The 19,780-nt window shown below is 37.5% G+C and overlaps 1 protein-coding gene across 1 annotated transcript; it reads right to left on the bottom strand.

The window, feature by feature from the left end:
• Positions 1–42: 42 nt before the first annotated feature.
• Positions 43–12,604, bottom strand: stx6 (syntaxin 6). Its single transcript, XM_061978295.2, has 8 exons — positions 12,404–12,604; positions 10,495–10,664; positions 10,244–10,338; positions 7,616–7,675; positions 7,361–7,489; positions 7,128–7,234; positions 4,209–4,303; positions 43–503 (listed from the first exon to the last, which is right to left on the bottom strand). Exons 1-8 carry the CDS (start codon positions 12,436–12,438, stop codon positions 427–429), a joined length of 768 nt encoding a protein of 255 aa, XP_061834279.1. The 5' UTR covers positions 12,439–12,604; the 3' UTR covers positions 43–426.
• Positions 12,605–19,780: the final 7,176 nt, after the last annotated feature.

The following is a 19,780-nucleotide window of genomic DNA, read 5'->3' as shown; positions in this document are numbered from 1 at the left end:
TTCTCATTCTAATGCTGCTAACTCATTGACGCGAGTCCGCCATCGTGTGTGTTTCACTTTATTGTTGATCAGCTGCCGAGTGATCACCACCACTTTATTGTACTTCTTATTCTTAGTGTCACACATGTAATACTTTCCAGAAACATGTTAATACGGTGTCGAGTGTCTTGAGAAATGTTATTATTATTAATGCTGTTAGGGTGATGTGCTGAAGCCAACACAAATACGGAGGAGAACTACACACGAAGAGCAAACATTAACCGACTTTAGTGTTATTCAATAAAAAATGTCCGCCACTAACGATGCTGGAGTTGCTTTCGAGATCAGACAGAGAAAAAAACCCCCCAAAAAAACACACATTTGCCCTTTGACCTCTGCAATGTTCATCACTCGGCAAACCTCCAGGCCGCTGACGCAGGATGAAGGTCAGAGGATGAAGAGGAGCAGGAGGATAACGAAGAGGATGGCGAGCAGCACACCGATGGCACACCACTGGCGGCGGTCTGCAAGCCGACAATTCATAACAATAAGTGTCTGGGGTGAAACGGTGATGTCATAATCACACTTTAATTAGGACGTCACTCGGTTTTTAGGGTCATGGTTTGGTTCATTTTGGGTACGGTAAGAAAACAAAATACATAAAACAGCTAAATTTATTTTTTTTTTTTTTTAATGAAACTATTCTCAAACAAAAATATTAATAAAAAATGTACATCTATGTACAAAACCCAAAACCAGTAAAGTTGGCTCATTGTGTAAATGGTAAATAAAAAGAGAATACAATGATTTACAAATCCTTTTCAACTTCTATTCAATTGAATAGACTGCAAAGACAATATATTGAATGTTGCAATCGAGAAACTTGTTTTTTTTTTTTGCAAATAATTATTAACTTAGCATTTCTGGGTGTTGTTGATTCTGGTTCTTTTCCTCTTTGTTCCGGAAGGACACGATGTCCACAGTTTCAAATGTGGACTAGTCAGACCACAGAACACTTTTCCACTTTGCATCAGTCCATCTTAGATGAGCTCGGGGCCCAGTGAAGCCGGCGGCATTTCTGGGTGTTGTTGATAAATGGCTTTCGCTTTGCATAGTAGAGTTTTAACTTGCACTTACAGATGTAGCGACCATCTGTAGTTACTGACAGTGGTTTTCTGAAGTGTTCCTGAGCCCATGTGGTGATATCCTTTACATGCTGATGTCAGTTTTTGATGCAGTACCGCATTCAATGTTGGTTTCAGTTATCTCCAGATTCTCTGAGCCTTTGGATGATTTTACGGACCGTAGATGGTGAAATCCCTAAATTCCTTGCAATAGCTGGTTGAGAACTGTTGTTTTTAAACAATTTGCTCAGGCATTTGTTGACAAAGTGGTGACCCTCGCCCCATCCTTGTTTGTAAATGTCTGAGCATTTCATGGAAGCTGCTTTTATACCCAATCATGGCACCCACCTGTTCCCAATTAGCCTGCACACCTGTGGGATGTTCCAAATAAGTGTTTGATGAGCATTCCTCAACATTATCAGTCTTTTTTGCCACTTGTGCCAGCTTTTTTGAAACATCTTGCAGGCATCAAATTCTAAAATTAGCTAATATTGGCAAAAAATAACAGTTCGAACATTAAATATTTTGTCTTTGCAGTCTATTCAATTGAATATAAATTGAAAAGGATTTTCAAATCATTGTATTCTCTTTTTATTTACCATTTACACAACGTGACAACTTCACTGCTTTTGAGGTTAGTAAAAATGGAAGGCAAGGGATCAGTCTGATACACTTTGTAGTAAAGAAGATCTAACCATAAATGTAAGCGAAAGCATCCGCATTTATAATATATTAAATAATATAGCGCATTATTAATGAATTATTTTATTTTCAATAAATATAATATTTATATGCATATGGTAGATTTAAAAAGAAGCTCCAGGCTGAAAATGGGTGCACAGCACAGTGTGAATTATGATTTTATTGTGAGTAAATTATATAAATAAAATGAATTATTCATATAAAATAAAATAATCAAATTATTTAATTAATTAAAGAAAATATCAGAGAATCAAGTGGAGCACAGTTTGAAATGTTGGAAGAATTTGAATATTATTACTAAATAAAATACATTATCATTATTTTTTTATTAGTATCAGGAGAAAAAATCTGTACATTTTAGATTTAAAAAAGTGTGGAAAAATTTGCAATATTTTGAGAACAAAAATGCCATTTTAGAAGCACATGGTTAAAAATATCTGAGAACAAATACGTTTAAAAAACGTTGTGATATGAACTTATTGGATGAAGTGCAGAAGTCAAATACAGTAAGAACAGTTAAAGAATAATATGTACAAAATGAGGAGGAAACACAAATGACATGTATTGTTGTGAGTATATGTGGATGCAATCATACATCATATACAGTATATATTGTAGTAATATACAGAATATTGTTATACATTACAGTATTGTATTGTTGATCAAGAATCAGATGATGTGATTGATGGATTCTTCTCATCCCTTTGGACACAAATATTTTCTATTTTAATTTTACTATTTTTTCTTCTTTTCGTATTGGTGATGCTATTTTTCTTTTTTGAATTGTGTAGATGAAGATCATTTTTGGTTTGTTGTGTCCGAAATAAATAAAAACAAAATAAACAATCAATAATATACCAGCCTGAAACATTGTTTTTTTCGTTACTGCTTTCATTTTTGTTTGTTTAAAGGGGAACATTATCACAATTTCAGAAGAATTAAAAATCAGTTCCCAGTGGCTTATTTTATTTTTCGAAGTTTTTTTCAAAATTTTACCCATCACGCAATATCCCTAAAAAAAGCTTCAAAGTGCCTGATTTTAACCATCGTTATAAACACCCGTCCATTTTCCTGTGACGTCACATAGTGAAGCCAACTCAAACAAACATGGGGCATAGAACAGCAAGCTATAGCGACATTAGCTCGGATTCAGACTCGGATTTCAGCGGCTTATGCGATTCAACAGATTACGCATGTATTGAAACGAATGGTTGTAGTGTGGAGGCAGGTAGCGAAAACGAAATTGAAGAAGAAACTGAAGCTATAGAGCCATATCGGTTTGAACCGTATGCAAGCGAAACCGACGAAAACGACACGACAGCCAGCGACACGGGAGAAAGTGAGGACGAATTCGGCGATCGCCTTCTAACCAACGATTGGTATGTGTTTGTTTGGCATTAAAGGAAACTAACAACTATGAACTAGGTTTACAGCATATGAAATACATTTGGCAACAACATGCACTTTGAGAGTGCAGACAACCCAATTTTCATCAATTAATATATTCTGTAGACATACCCTCATCCGCGCTCTTTTCCTGAAAGCTGATCTCTCCAGTTTAAGGGACGGTGTGAGCCAAGACATCCAGGGGGTTTAGCTCGCTCGTCTGCGGGAACAAACTGCCGCCATTGCTTGCCGTGCTAGCGAGGTCCTTTGTCCCTGAATTGGCAGATTCAATGGGGGTCTGGCGGCAGATTTCTTTGACTTTATCGTTGGAGATGCATCTGCTTTGAGTGTCGCAGGATATCCACACATTCTTGCCATCTCTGTCGTAGCATAGCTTTCGTCGGTAAAGTATGCGGAACAAACGTCCTATTTCTTGCCACTTTCGCATCTTTGGGCCACTGGTGCAACTTGAATCCGTCCCTGTTCGTGTTGTTACACCCTCCGACAACACACCGACGAGGCATGATGTCTCCAAGGTACGGAAAACAGTCGAAAAAACGGAAAATAACAGAGCTGATTTGACTCGGTGTTTGAGAAAATGGCGGATTGCTTCCCGATGTGACGTCACAACGTGAGCGAATATTAGAAAGGCGTTTAATTCGCCAAAATTCACCCATTTAGAGTTCGGAAATCGGTTAAAAAAATATATGGTATTTTTTCTGCAACATTAAGGTATATATTGACGCTTACATAGGTCTGGTGATAATGTTCCCCTTTAAGGATTTTACCGAGAAGGCTTTAAGTGTTGACGACGGAGGAAGGTATTCAAGCTCTGGCTTCTCCTTGGCACTACCACTCGCCGTGACTCTTGCTAGTTAAAAGCTGGGCTGGGCTGCACTCGCTTATCGAGTTACACTTCAAAAATGCTTACGCCTCCATATCTATCCGATGAGGTGCGCCGCTACACCCCCTTTAAGTACACTTCAGGAAACGTGGCACTAAGTACACTTGTCTTACCGTTGGTCATGTGGGACACTTTAGCCAGTTTCTTCATGACGTTGTCCAGTCTGGAGTGAGTGTTGTCCATCTCGTGACTGAAGTCATCCAACATGCTGGAAGGAAGGAGAGCAAAAGTCAACAAATGGGCCCACACACATTTCGGGGTTCACGCGAGTCGGTCACGTCATTCCCACTGCCCTGACACACCATCACAAACATCAGGAAGATTGGAGCATGTGGAAGGAAGTTACCGCTCTTATAGTTTTCCACCAAAATGTCTCGTCATGATAAGTTCCCGACCTTAAAGCCTCATACCAGTCTGGAAGGAGATCTGGTCAATTAAAGTCGAGTAATGACTGTTTGATGGTTGATGGCGAGGAGCTGTTTTTGCTACGCCCACTACGAATAGGTACTGACCCATCTAGAACTTCAAGGTGGCATCATCATCATCATTGGAAGCGATGATGATTAAGATCTGAATTTGCCAAGCCGAGTTACAAATGTTCAACGTTTTGTGGCGAACCATCAGATCAGATTTTGGCGCCATGCCCCGCCCACATTTTATGGCGTAGGCAAAATTTCCTTTGCGGTTCATCATCGCCCATCTGTCTAGTACAGGGTGTCGAACTCGTTTTCACTGAAGGCCACGTCGCAGTTATGGCTGACCTCAGAGGGCCACTTGGAAAAGTGAGTAATAAATGAATATAAATGTATAAGGACTAGAGATGCGCGGTTTGCGGACACAACCGCGGAGTCCGCGGATTATCCGCGGGTTGGGCGGTTGAAATAAAAAAAAATTAGATTTTATCCGCGGGTCGGGTCGGGCGGTTGAAATTAAAAAAAATTTGATTTTAAATAGATTCAGGCAGGTGGCAATTAAACCAATTCGGAAATATATATACATAGTTAAATGTTGTTACCCACATACGAAAAACGAGCAGGCACCTGCAGCATATGCCACAACAGAAGAAGAAAAAAAAAAGAGATGGCAACGCCGGCAGCAAACGTGGTACGCGACAAACTAAAAAAGGGAATACTAAAGACCAGGGGAAAAAAAGGCCAGAAAAGTTCAGCGTGGACTCGTTTTTATGAGGTTGTAAATCAGGATGATAGTAATGCTGGCTACGTGATTTGCAAGAGCTGCGACGCTGTTTATGTCTACGACAGTCACAAAACCGGGACATCCAACATGGTGCATCACATTTGTGCAAAACCCCGAACCTCCACAAACACCCTGAGCATGAGCAGTTTCGTCCGCCGTGATCCCAGAAGAGTGCCACAGGATGTTAAAACAAGGCTTACAGATGCATGTGTGAACGCAGCTGCCTGCAGCAGTTTGAGTGGCGCGAGCGCGCTTGGAGGTGCGCTCAGCGCGGCTCCCAGATGATTGCGCACTAGTGTGCGTCTGGGCCGTGACAGCGTGGCACGCATTGAATGTCTCTGCTGCATTGAATCAGTCTCCTTTCTTTAACAGGCAAAAGCTTTATAACCTCACTAATGCCTTGCATCGTCTATATTAGATATATAACAACGGGCGGGTGGCGGATGCGGTTTTGATTAAATGTTAATTCGGGTGGATGGCGGATGGTTGACGACTTTTGTGATGCGGTTGCGGATGAAATAATTGCCTATCCGCGCATCTCTAATAAGGACCCCAAAAGGGACAAGCGGTAGAAAATGGATGGATGGATGGAAGGATTCGCCTCGTGATATTTTATTATACAATTGCACATGCATTTGATCATTGTATCATTTTTTTACGTTCTTTTTTTTACGTCAGAATTTACTGTTTTTTTTACAGCAAATTTCTATAAATGTAAAAATTGGTGTTTTAAACGTTAGCATTCTGGCGACTGAGAGGCCATTTTCGGAGCGGGATAGCTCGGACTTGAGGGTTCCAGGTTCCATCCCCGCTTCCACCATCCTAGTCACTGCCGTCGTGTCCTTGGGCAAGACACTTCCGTCCGATTTGCTGTCTGTTTTCAAATATGGGCGTGTCTTGTCATGATAGACATCTCCAGCGAATTTTTTGTGACGATACATCAAACGCCAGTGAGTTATTTTTGACATTTCGTGTTCGGGACCCCGAAAATATAACGGTAATTCGTCGGACTTGCAAAAAATTGGTGCGTGTAATTCCCTCTGAAATGCGATAGAAGTGGGAGAGTAATGATAAACGATAAACAAAGTCAATTTAATTATAGTACTCTGTAAAAGGTTGATTTTTAAGGCCAAAAACAGATATTCACTTAGTATTACTTTCTTTAAAACATTTATTCAGTATTTTTTTACTTTAGAAAGTTATATGGTTGAAACCGATAATGACGCCAAAAAACATAAAAAAAGATGGGAAGTCCTCAAAGGCTTATTTTGAAAATGTAATTTTGTTTATAGATTATATGCAATCTGTTGTTGTGTTCCCTAACTTGGAATGTAGATAAATGAAGATGTGTGTTGCTGGACATGATCCGGACTGGACCTGGTTTGAAGAACCCTTTAAACTATTTAATTTCATTGACAACCTGGTCTGGTGAAGATAAGGTCCCTTTTTAAAAAATAAAATAAAATAACATAAATAAATAAAAAACATTTTCTTGAATAAAAAAGAAAGTAAAACAATATAAAAACAATTACATAAAAAATAGTAATTAATGAAAATGTTAGTGGACCAGCAACACACACAATCATGTGTGCTTCACGGACTGTATCCCTTGCAGACTGTATTGTTCTATATTGTAGGAACCGAAATATTAATAACAGAAAGAAACAACCCTTTTGTGTGAATGGGGGAGTATTTGTAAGTGTATCTTGTGTTTTTTTTTATTGATTTAATTTTTTTTTTAAAGATAAACGACGCAATGTCAATAGAACCCGGGGCAGTAATAGCTGGAATTTTCAGATAAATGTGTCCACCAGGGACTTCCGCAGAAACCTTACACAGACTGTTCGTCCAACTCCATGCCGATCCTCTCCGACATGTTCTTCAAGACTCCGATTGTTCCCGAAACCAGCTCCAACTGCTCGTCCTGCTGCTCCGCCATCAGCTGATTGGAGCACAAGAGAAGGTCTTTGAAGCTCCACCAATCTTTACTTGCGGGTTTTTAAACAAGAAGGGGAATTCGGCGTATAGAGTGAGAACAGGGACGACACTTTTTTTTTTTTTTTACTACCTGCTGCTGCACCTGCTGCTCCTCCATGAACTGAGAGTTGGCGTTGTGCAGATGACGGTCCAGTCGGACGTATTTGTCGCCAGCAGGCTGCCACAGCGGACCCTGAGCGCCGCCGTCACCCAGCAGAGCCTGGACACGGTTTGACATCTTCAGCTGTAGCTTCAGTCTTCTCAACTCACTTTAACACAGTGTGTGTGTGTGTGTGTGTGTGTGTGTGTGTGTGTGTGTGTGTGTGTTTTTTAGCAGAGGAAGAACCTGTTTGTTTGTTCTGTCAGTGACGGCTACAGCCGGACTGGACATGTGCTCCTTCATCTCCTTCAATACAAAGAAAATAAGAAATGCACACATGAGCCACAGAGAAATGGTGTACAGGTGTGTTAGAATAATTGTATCTAAGTTATCACAAAACTTTGTGTTACATTGAGTTCAGCTCGCCCGGCAAGAAGACAAAAGCTGTCTTTGATCCTACCAAGAAGAAGGCTTGTAAAACTCCACTGTGTAGGATGAAGGTGTTCTGTTTCTTTGATGTATTGTAATCAGCAGAAAGATATTGTCTTGACCCGAGAACTACAAAGCGGAGAGGAAGCAGGACCAGACTCCCCTCCAGGCGACCTTTTCTTTGAACTGTTTTACGACCTTTTCTTTGAACTGTTTGTAATCAAAGACGATGGCTGTTTACAACCCCCGTCCCTTAGAAACAGCTGTTGCCATGTAATCAGGGAAACTCCAAATAAAAGAGGAGGCGTACAATCTTTCGTCAGAGCGTGGTGAGACTGTGTAAAGAGTACAGTCCAGACATCTCTCCTCAATTGAGCCAAATTTAATTCTGTCTCTGTTTAATTCCTTGCTTCTTGTCTTGTTTAATAGATGTCATCAGTGTTTGAACCTGACAAGGTGCATCACATAACATTCTTTGAAAAGTTAATTTAACTCAAAAAGTCTAACTTTTATATTCTATAGCAATAATGTATTTCCCAATCATTTTATAGGTTAATTGAACAACTAACATATAAGTAAATTATGCACAGTATACTGTACTATTTTTTTAAGATGCATCTGTACATAGTCTACATCAGGGGTGTCCAAAATATGTATTTTTGGGCACATACTAAAAATATAATCAGTCATTTTAGACTCCAAATAGTCAAAGAATAACATCTTATAATAAACTGCTTATAATACTGGACTAAACCTGGCTTAATACCGTGTTCTCATTCCTTTTGTTTATTTTATACTGATTTACAATTGTTTTATTATCATATGATGATGATGATCGTGTTGTCTTTTGATTATGTGAAGTGTTTTTGAAGACCTTTGAAAAGTGCTATATATATTGTATAAAATTGTATTTTATTAGTATAAAAAAACAAACATGTACTGTTAAAATAAAAAAAGTCATAATTTTACATTAATAACGTTGCAATATTATGAGGACAAAACAATGCAATTTTAGATGCATTAAGTTAAATTATTAGGGAAAAAATGTATTTTTAAAAGTTTTAATATGAAAAAGAAAAAATTTAAAAGAAAAAATAGATGTGAAAAAAGAGAATTATTTGTCGAATTTTTTAAAAAGTGTTATTTTATTAGTATTAAAAAACATTGTACATTTAAAATACAAAAGTCATAATTTTACATTAATAACGGTGCAATATTATGAGGACAAAAACGATGCAATTTTAAAAGCGTAAAGTTAAATTATTAAAGAAAAACTACATTTGAAAAATTTTAATAATATGAAGAAATAAAAATATTGGAAAAAAAAATAGATGTGAAAAAAGATTATTTGTCGAATAATTTATATATATTTATTATTATTTTATTAGTAATATTAGTATTAAAATACAAAAGTCATAATTCTACATTAATAACGTTGCAATATTATGCAGACAAAACAATGCAATTTTAGATGCATAAAGTTAAATTATTAAAGAAAAAATTAATTCTAAAAAGTTTTAATATGAAAAAATAGATGTGAAAAAAGATAATTATTTGTTGAATAAAATGTTGTTTTAATTATTTTATTAGTTGCAATATTATGAGGACAAAACACTGCAATTTAAGATGCATAAAGTTAAATTATTAAAAAAATATACATTTTAAAAAGTTTTAATATGAAAAAAAAATACAATTGGAAAAAAAATATTGTCAAACAAAAAAAAGTTATTTTATTAGTATTAAAACAAACATGTACATTTAAAACAAAAAAGTCATAATTTTACATAAATAATGTTGCACTATTATGAGGACAGAACAATGCAATTTTAGATGCATAAAGTTAAATTATTAGAAAAAAAATTTTAAATAATTTTTTATAATATGAAAAAAAAAAAAGATTGAAAAGAAAAAGTTAAGAGAATTATTTGTCAAATAAAAATGTTTTTAAATTATTTTATTAGTAATAAAAAAAATGTACATTTAAAATACAAAAGTCATAATTTTACATTATTAACCTTGCATATTATAAGGACAAAACAATGCAGTTTTAGATGCATTAAGTTAAATTAATGAAGAAAAAATATCAAAAATAAAATAACATTGAAAAGAAAAAAAAGAGAATTATTTGTCAAATTAAAAAAACAACAGCTCATATGGAAACAATTTGCCAAAAAAAACTAACAGTTTTTAGGAATAGTAAGTTTTATTTTATGATATCAATTTACATTTTAAAAAACTACAGCGACAGTGGAAAAACAATTCGGTTTATTTTGAAATGATGTGCTTTGTCACTTACAGTAGAACTCAAAGCTGAGATGTGGGTTGGTTCACAAAATGTAAAATCTCAAAATGGGCGCCCTCTGCATGCTTTGATTTTTGCTAAAAGTTTGGGCAGCCCTGGCGTACATGAATGACTGAGTGAATAAATGAATGAATGAGGCATACCTTCACTGTGTGTCTTGTGCTGTTGATGAAGGCTTTTCTCTTGGACAACTCCACAGCATCCAGGTTGAACTTCTTAGGGTTGCACTCCACGATGCGTTCACTGACAGTTAAGAAAATGCAACGACTAAATTTGAAATTACAAAATTGGATTCAAACTATTCTTCCCTGCACACAAAAACGTCTAGTAGTAGTAGTAGCATAATAGTTTTAGCATAATAGTAAACATATGGTAGATGGTGTTGAAAGGATATTGATGGTCTCATCGAGGTCTTCCAGGTCCCACTCGATTGAGCGCAGGCTGTTCCTCAGCTCATTGGTGGTCCAGTCCATCTCTTCCTTGGAGGCTCCGCCCCCTTCCAGCAGCAACTCGCTCCATCTTTGATGGAGGCTCTGGGCTGCATTCACTGCTTTCTGCACCTCGCTGGACACACACACACACATTATGAGTAACAGGCACACTGCAAAAAAGAGCTAACAAAACATAAGATAAAAAGACTAGATTTTACAAAAAACATCCTAAAAACTAGTGAAATGATCTGTACGTGCAGCTTGTTCATTTTATGTGATAAGGCATCCTAAATTAAGATCTGTACATCTAGAAATCAGCAGGACTTTAAGGCTGGTAAAAGGTATTGTATTCTAAAACAAGCATCATTCAAATTGCAATTATTAAATTAGGCATCCTGGGATGTTGAAGAGTCTTTAAACATATAAAACCCCAAATTATCTTAATTGAGCAGTTATTTCCTCAATGTTAACATTTTAGAGTAGAATAAACTATATGTAATTATTCGTGCTAAAATTAAGATTATGAATGTAAGTAAGTAAATAGCTCTCAAAACTGGGGAAATTTCTAGAAATAAAATGTTAATTCTCGGCAAGTGGCAAATAATTTGCAGTGCAGTAGCTCTGTACACATACTTATGGAGGTTACAAAATACCTATCAAATAATTATGTTTATGTCAATATTTACCTGTTCTTACTTCATTGATTTTTTTTTTTTTGCATTTGATTTCTATTGTATTATATTTATATCAGCTGTGTCAAAAAATGCAATGAACAAATCCATCCATCCATCCATCCATTTTCTACCGCTTATTCCCTTTGGGGTCGCGGGGGGCGCTGGAGCCTATCTCAGCTACAATCGGGCGGAAGGCGGGGTACACCCTGGACAAGTCGCCACCTCATCGCAGGGCCAACACAGATAGACAGACAACATTCACACTCACATTCACACACTAGGGCCAATTTTAGTGTTGCCAATCAACTTATCCCCAGGTGCATGTCTTTGGAGGTGGGAGGAAGCCGGAGTACCCGGAGGGAACCCACGCATTCACGGGGAGAACATGCAAACTCCACACAGAAAGATCCCGAGCCCGGGATTGAACCCAAGTCTACTCAGGACCTTCGTATTGTGAGGCAGATGCACTAACCCCTCTGCCACCGTGAAGCCCCAATGAACAAATCTTTACAGAAAAAAAACTTAATTATGTTGTCCCGGTACCAATATTTTGGTATCACCGGTACCAAAATGTATATCGATACTTTTCGGTACTTTGATACTTTTCTAAATAAAGATTTCTCACTGTATCCCATTGGGTTGAGTTTTTCCTTGCCCTGATGTAGGATGTCGTTGTGGCTTATACAGCCCTTTGAGACGCTGGTGATTTAGGGCTATATAAAACAACTTTGATTGATTGATTGATTTTAATTATGTAAGCGATTAATCACCTGCGATTAATCACGATTAATCCAAATTCTAAAATGAGATTCATCTGCTTTGCTAACAAAGAATAACTATCAATTTAATTTGTTGGAGATAATATTTATAATAAATATAAGTTACCATAAATAGTGGTAGGTATATTTTTGTTTGGGGATGAACTTAGGAAAATCAGCACGTACTTATTTCTATCTCTGTCCAAGTACCTTCAGTACTATTTGACAACCACTGGCATGCAACAATGGGTTGAAGATTAGTTAGCTACATTTCGTTAGTTGCCTCCAGTAACAACTAAATAGTTTACGAAAATGCCACGACATCAGTGCTCCAAACGGCCTCTCCCGATTGTTTGGTCAAAAAAATGGAGACCGAAATTGTGTGGTTTAACCGAGGCAGCTAACATTAGCATGACGAGCTAGCTGTAAACAATCCTCACCCTTTGACGACGAAGAACGGGTCTTCCATGGACATGTTGCCGCTCCCGGGTCAGTCCAAGCGGAGCTCCATCACACCATCAGACCGCAGGGCCCCGATCGGCTCGAAGCAACTTTGAAATCGATCACTTGATTCCGGGTCCTTGTTGTGTTTACATGAGGCGGCGTCTCCCGCAGCGGAAATAGCCGAATGACGCCAGTGAAGGGGGGGTGATGCGGGGGGGTCGTCTTCGTCATCTTCCGTAGCAGACAATAAAACGGCTTTGTTTGCTCTCTACCGTCATCTAGCGGTAAAATGTAGTGATGGACCTATCTATAGCAGGGGTGTCCACAAAAAAATCAAAGCATGCGGGGGTCCTTTTGATATTTTTCATTTTCAAAACCAATACAATATATAGATTTTTTTTTTAACATTTAGCGCTCCCCTCAAATCTTAGTGAATAAAATTGTAAAAAAAAAATTTTTTTGCACGGTGGGACAGGGGTTAGTGCAGGTGTCGGCAACCCAAAATGTTGAAAGAGCCATATTGGACCAAAAATACAAAAACAAATCTGTCTGGAGCCGCAAAAAATTAAAAGCCATATTACATACAGATAGTGTGTCATGAGATATAAATTGAATTAATATGACTTAAAGGACCGTGTCCCTCGGGAAGTCCTGTGGGGAGTGCTCAGAGAGTATGGGGTATCGGACTGTCTGATTGTGGCAGTCCGCTCCCTGTATGATCAGTGCCAGAGCTTGGTCCGCATTGCCGGTAGTAAGTCGGACACGTTTCCAGTGAGGGTTGGACTCCGCCAAGGCTGCCCTTTGTCACCGATTCTGTTCATAACCTTTATGGACAGAATTTCTAGGCGCAGTCAAGGCGTTGAGGGGATCTGGTTTGGTGGCTGCAGGATTAGGTCTCTGCTTTTTGCAGATGATGTGGTCCTGATGGCTTCATCTGGCCAGGATCTTCAGCTCTCACTGGATCGGTTCGCAGCTGAGTGTGAAGCGACTGGGATGAGAATCAGCATCTCCGAGTCCATGGTTCTCGCCCGGAAAAGGGTGGAGTGCCATCTCCGGGTTGGGGAGGAGATCTTGCCCCAAGTGGAGGAGTTCAAGTACCTCGGAGTCTTGTTCACGAGTGAGGGAAGAGTGAATCGTGAGATCGACAGGCGGATCGGTGCGGCGTCTTCAGTAATGCGGACGCTGTATCGGTCCGTTGTGGTGAAGAAGGAGCTGAGCCGGAAGGCAAAACTCTCAATTTACCGGTCGATCTACCTTCCCATCCTCACCTATGGTCATGAGCTTTGGGTTATGACCGAAAGGACAAGATCACGGGTAGAAGCGGCCGAAATGAGTTTCCTCCGCCGGGTGGCGGGGCTCTCCCTTAGAGATAGGGTGAGAAGCTCTGCCATCCGGGAGGAGCTCAAAGTAAAGCCGCTGCTCCTCCACATCGAGAGGAGCCAGATGAGGTGGTTCGGGCATCTGGTCAGGATGCCACCCGAACGCCTCCCTAGGGAGGTGTTTAGGGCACGTCCGACCGGTAGGAGGCCGCGAGGAAGACCCAGGACACGTTGGGAAGACTATGTCTCCCGGCTGGCCTGGGAACGCCTCGGGGTCCCACAGGAAGAGCTGGACGAAGTGGCTGGGGAGAGGGAAGTCTGGGCTTCCCTGCTTAGGCTGCTGCCCCCGCGACCCGACCTCGGATAAGCGGAAGAAGATGGATGGATGGATGGATGACTTAAAGGAAACCAAATGAGCTCAAATATAGCTACAAATGAGGCATAATGATGCAATATGTACATATAGCTAGCCTAAATAGCATGTTAGCATCGATTAGCTCGCAGTCATGCAGTGACCAAATATGTCTGATTAGCACTCCACTCAAGTCAATAACATCAACAAAACTCACCTTTGTGGATTCATGCACAACGTTAAAAGTTTGGTGGACAACATGAGACAGAAAAAGAAGTGGCATAAAACACGTCCTAGAAAGTCGCAGAAAGATATACATGTAAACAAACTAAGGTGAGTTCAAGGACTGCCAAAATTAGTAGGACAAAACGGAGCTCGCCAAATACTCGAATCAGTGAAGCATGTTTAATATAAACAGTGTGCTTTATAACAATTAGGGAGGTTTGTGTCATGTTTGTCCTCCTACAGAAACCATATTAAAACAAAAAATATACATTTTTGAAAAAGCTCCAGAGAGCCACTAGGGCAGCGCTAAAGAGCCGCATGCGGCTCTAGAGCCGCGGGTTGCCGACCCCTGGGTTAGTGCATGTGCCTCACAATACGAAGGTCCTGAGCAGTCCTGGGATCTTTCTGTGTGAAGTTTGCATGTTCTCCCCGTGACTGCGTGGGTTCTCTCCGGGTATGTGGGCTTCCTCCCACCTCCAAAGACATGCACCTGGGGACAGGCCCCTCCCACCTCCAAAGACATGCACCTGGGGATAGGCCCCTCCCACCTCCAAAGACATGCACCTGGGGATAGGCCCCTCCCACCTCCAAAGACATGCACCTGGGGATAGGCCCCTCCCACCTCCAAAGACATGCACCTGGGGATAGGTTGATTGGCAACACTAAATGGTCCCTAGTGTGTGAATGTTGTCTGTCTATCTGTGTTGGCCCTGTGATGAGGTGGCGACTTGTCCAGGGTGTACCCCGCCTTCCGCCCGATTGTAGCTGAGATAGGCTCCAGCGCCCCCCGCGACCCCAAAAAGGGACAAGCGGTAGAAAATGAATGGATGGATGGATGCTTATACCTGTAGAGGCCCACAAATACCTGGAAATGATATGTGTCAATAAAATACTTCATATTTTCTCACTAAATGTAATGGATTTTGTTTTCATTTTGACAGAAAAAATATATGTACTGCTTGAAATTGCATGACTTTTAAACTTTAATAGTATCCACAATTGTAACAAATATCACCGTATATTATCATACTTTCCAAAATGTTTTTGTCTATATAAAAATAAATACTTAAATATCTGCTTGACTTATGATTTTACAGCAAACTACCCATCAAATTAATAAAAATGACAGTGCATTTTACGATGTTCTTTACAGCATATTATGTGAAGTGAATTATATTTATATAGCGCTTTTCTCTATTGACTCAAAGCGCTTTACATAGTGAAACCAATGATCTAAGTTACATTTAAACCAGTGTGGGTGGCACTGGGAGCAGGGTCTTGCCCAAGGACACAACGACAGTGACTAGGATGGCGGAAGCGTGGATCGAACCTGGAACCCTTAAGTTGCTGGCACAGCTGCTCTACCAACTGAGCTATACCGCCCCAGGTTAAAGTTAAAGTACCAATGATTGTCACACACACACTAGTGTGTGGTGAAATTTGTCCTTGCTTGTTTATTTTGTTCTTTCCTTATGTTCGTGTGTGGAGGTTAATTTGTGTCTTTATTATGAAAGCTCATTTTTAATAATAATTTTTTTGCGTTTCAATTTTGTGAAGTGAATTTTTTTAACAGCAAATTATGCTGACAGTTTCATTGAATAACAAATTGTGAGCACAATGTGTGTGTTTGAAAAACTATGATTGTTAAGATACAGTGTTTTAAAGTTATTTGTGGAAAAAAATCAGTGCAAAAAAATTGGTGTATGAAATTCAGTGTACAGAATTTAAAAAATCAGTGTAAAAATGTTCAGACAAGAAAAATTCAGCGCAGAAATATTTGTTGCATCAAAATTTACCTCATTGGCTGGATCTTAGACATGATCGATTGCTTCAATCCTGATATACCGGAAATGAGTATTGCGTTTTAAAGCAAGTAATATTTCTGCACTCAATTTTTATACACTGATTTTTTTTACACTGCATCTTTATCTGAATTTTAACAAATTGAATTTTAACAAACTGAATTTTTACACACTGATTTTTACACTGAATTTTAAAACACTGAATTTTAACAAATTGGACTTTTTAATCACACAAATTTTATTCAGTGAAATTGCCAGCATAATTTGATGTAAAAGAAAATTAGTTTACAAAATTCAAACCCCCCAAAAAAATCAGTAAAATAAATTCAGTGTCTAAAAAACGCTTTCGTAAAATAAAGACACACATTAACCTCTATATTCAATTTCAAAATACTGAATTTTAGCAAACTGGACTTTTTAAACACACAAAGTATATTTAATAAAATTGCCAGCATAATTTGATCCATCCATCCATCCATTTTCTACAGCTTGTCCGGATGTACAACAAACTTAGTTTACAAAATTCGAAAGCAAAAAAAAAAAAATCTGTAAAATAAATTCAGTGTCTAAAAAACGCTTTCGTAATAAAGACACATTAACCTCTATGTTGAATTTTAAAACACTGAATTTTAACACACTGAATTTGTATGTACTGAATTTTTACACACTGATTTTTACACTTAATTGTAAAACACTGAATGAAATTGCCAGCAGAATTTGATGTAAAAAAAAAAATTAGTTTACAAAATTCAACGCAAAAAAAAAATCAGTTAAATAAAATCACTGTCTAAAAAACGCTTTCGTAAAATAAAGACACACATTAACCTCTATATTCAATTTCAAAATACTGAATTTTAGCAAACTGGACTTTTTAAACACACAAAGTATATTTAATAAAATTGCCAGCATAATTTGATGCATCCATCCATCCATTTCCTACAGCTTGTCCGGATGTACAACAAACTTAGTTTACAAAATTCAAACGCAAAAAAAAAAAAATCTGTAAAATAAATTCAGTGTCTAAAAAACACTTTCGTAATAAAGACACACATTAACCTCTATATTGAATTTTAAAACACTGAATTTTAACAAACTGGACTTTTTAAACACGTGAAGTATAGTCAATGAAATTGCCAGCATAATTTGATGTACAACAAAGTTTAGTAAATTCAAACAAAAACAAAAATCAGTAAAATAAATTCAGTGTCTAAAAAACGCTTTTGTAAAAATAAAGACACACATTCACCTCTATATTCAAATTTAAAACACTGAATTTTAACAAACTGGACTTTTTAAACACACAAAGTATATTCAATAAAATTGCCAGCATAATTTGATCCATTCATCCATTTTGCTACCGCTTGTCCGGATGTACAACAAAATTAGTTTACAAAGTTCAAACACAAAAAAAAATCAGTAAAATAAATTCAGTGTCTAAAAAACACTTTCGTAAAATAAAGACACACGATAACCTCTATATTGAATTTTAAAACACCGAATTTTAACAAACTGGACTTTTTAAACACACAAAGTATATTCAATAAAATTACCAGCATAATTTAATCCATTCATCCATCCATTTTCTACCGCTTGTTCGGATGTACAACAAACTGAGTTTACAAAATTCAAATTAAGGCCCGGGGGCCACATGCGGCCCGTTGAGCTTTTCAATCTGGCCCGCCGGACATTCCCAAATATTTTTTTTAGATGTTTAAGATGTAAAGTGTAGCTGCCATTATGATGTGCAGTGATGTTCTCTAATAACCGGAAGTCTTCAACTATACAAAGTCTTTCAATGCTTGGAGTCTGCATGATATACTAGTTACTATGGTCATCTAATTACTTACTATGGTCACAATGAGATATCTCAGATTTTAGGTGGGGTTTTTTTTCACTGCTTGTTGCATTTTGGTTGCGTTTCGGTTGATTGTAAAATATGTTGTCAATTTTCAGTGTTTTATGATTCATAGAGAATATTGTAAATCCCACATTCTTTATTTTCATGTACATTATGGGTGTCTCATTCAGTAAAAACATTTCAAAATCCATTCTGTTTGTTAAGGCGGTTGTCATAACGTTTTTAGCTTTCGATCATTATTGTGAGGTTTTGTATTAGTGTTCCTAAAAATAGATATACCGGCCCGCAGACACACTTTTTTATCTAAATCTGGCCCCCCGAGTAAAATAATTGCCCAGGCCTGCCGTATAGTGTTCTGTGGTTACTTTTTGTTTGGCCAACGGCAAGTGTGGGAGTCGGTTCTGAAGTATGAAGTAAAGAGACCTAACTTCGTCACCTCGCCTGGTTATTGACTCCAACCCAGAATATTACACTGCCCATACCTATGCTCCTTCAAAGGCTGTGCTACTGGCTGCAAAGCATTGCACTTTCAAATACAACGATGAGTAGAGAGGAGTGTTATGTGTGTGTAAATGTGTAAATAAATGAACACTGAAATTCAAGTATTTATTTTATTTATATGTATATATATAATAAAATACATATATATATATATATATATATATATATATATATATATGTATATATATATATATATATATATATATATATATATATAAAAATATATATAAAATATATAAAAAAAACCTCCTGATGATTGAGGGTACCCCCCTCATGAAACAGGCCTGTAGAGATGAAATAGTCTTGTGATTTTTTTCCCACACATACATATATATATATATATATATATATATATATATATATATATATATATATATATATATATAGCTAGAATTCACTGAAAGTCAAGTATTTATTTTATATATATATATATATATATATATATATATATATATATATATATATATATATATATATATATATATATATATAGAAGAAATACTTGAATTTCAGTGAATTCTAGCTATAAATATACTCCTCCCCCCTTAACCCCCCCCAATCTCCCGAATTTGGAGGTCTCAAGGTTGGCAAGCAGGGGCGCCGCTAGGGATTTTGGGCCCCATGAAAAGAATCTTTACAGGGCCCCCAACACAGTGTCATTATTTTTTCTGTATTATAATTTCATCATCATTAGGGGCCTCTCTGGGCCCCCCTCCATCATGGGCCCCTAGAATCCGTCTCCTTTACCCCCCCTTTTCGGCGCCCCTGTTGGAAAGTATTAGTATATTCAATGAAATTTGCCAGAATAATTTGATGTACAATACAATTAGTTTACAAAATTCAAACGCAAAAAAAAAAAATCAGTAAAATAAATTCAGTGTCTAAAAAACGCTTTCGTAATAACGACACACATTAACCTCTATATTGAATTTAAAAAAACACAGAATTTTAACAAACTGGACTTTTTAAACACACGAAGTATATTCAATGAAATTGCCAGCATAGTTTGACAAAATTAATTTACAAAATTCAAACACACAAAAAAAAAATCTGTAAAATAAATTCAGTGTCTAAAAAAGGCTTTCGTAATAAAGACACATATTAACCTCTATATACTAGGCTTCTTTCAATATCTATATGTTTAAAGATTGGTATGTACTTAGTTTGAAGATGTATGATATACATTGCTAAAATAGTGGTACTATATTGTTGTTGAAATCAAGTTTAAATTTTTTTAAATATATATCCAGTTACAGTACCTAGTCGTTCGCTGGGTGGCGATAGAGTTTAATTACGATGTCTACCGAGGCCCTATT

Source organism: Nerophis lumbriciformis, linkage group LG18, assembly GCF_033978685.3.
Source record: "Nerophis lumbriciformis linkage group LG18, RoL_Nlum_v2.1, whole genome shotgun sequence".
NCBI lineage: Eukaryota > Metazoa > Chordata > Actinopteri > Syngnathiformes > Syngnathidae > Nerophis > Nerophis lumbriciformis.
The sequence above is the reverse complement of the archived record's forward strand: the minus strand, read 5'-3'. Positions and strand labels throughout refer to the sequence as shown.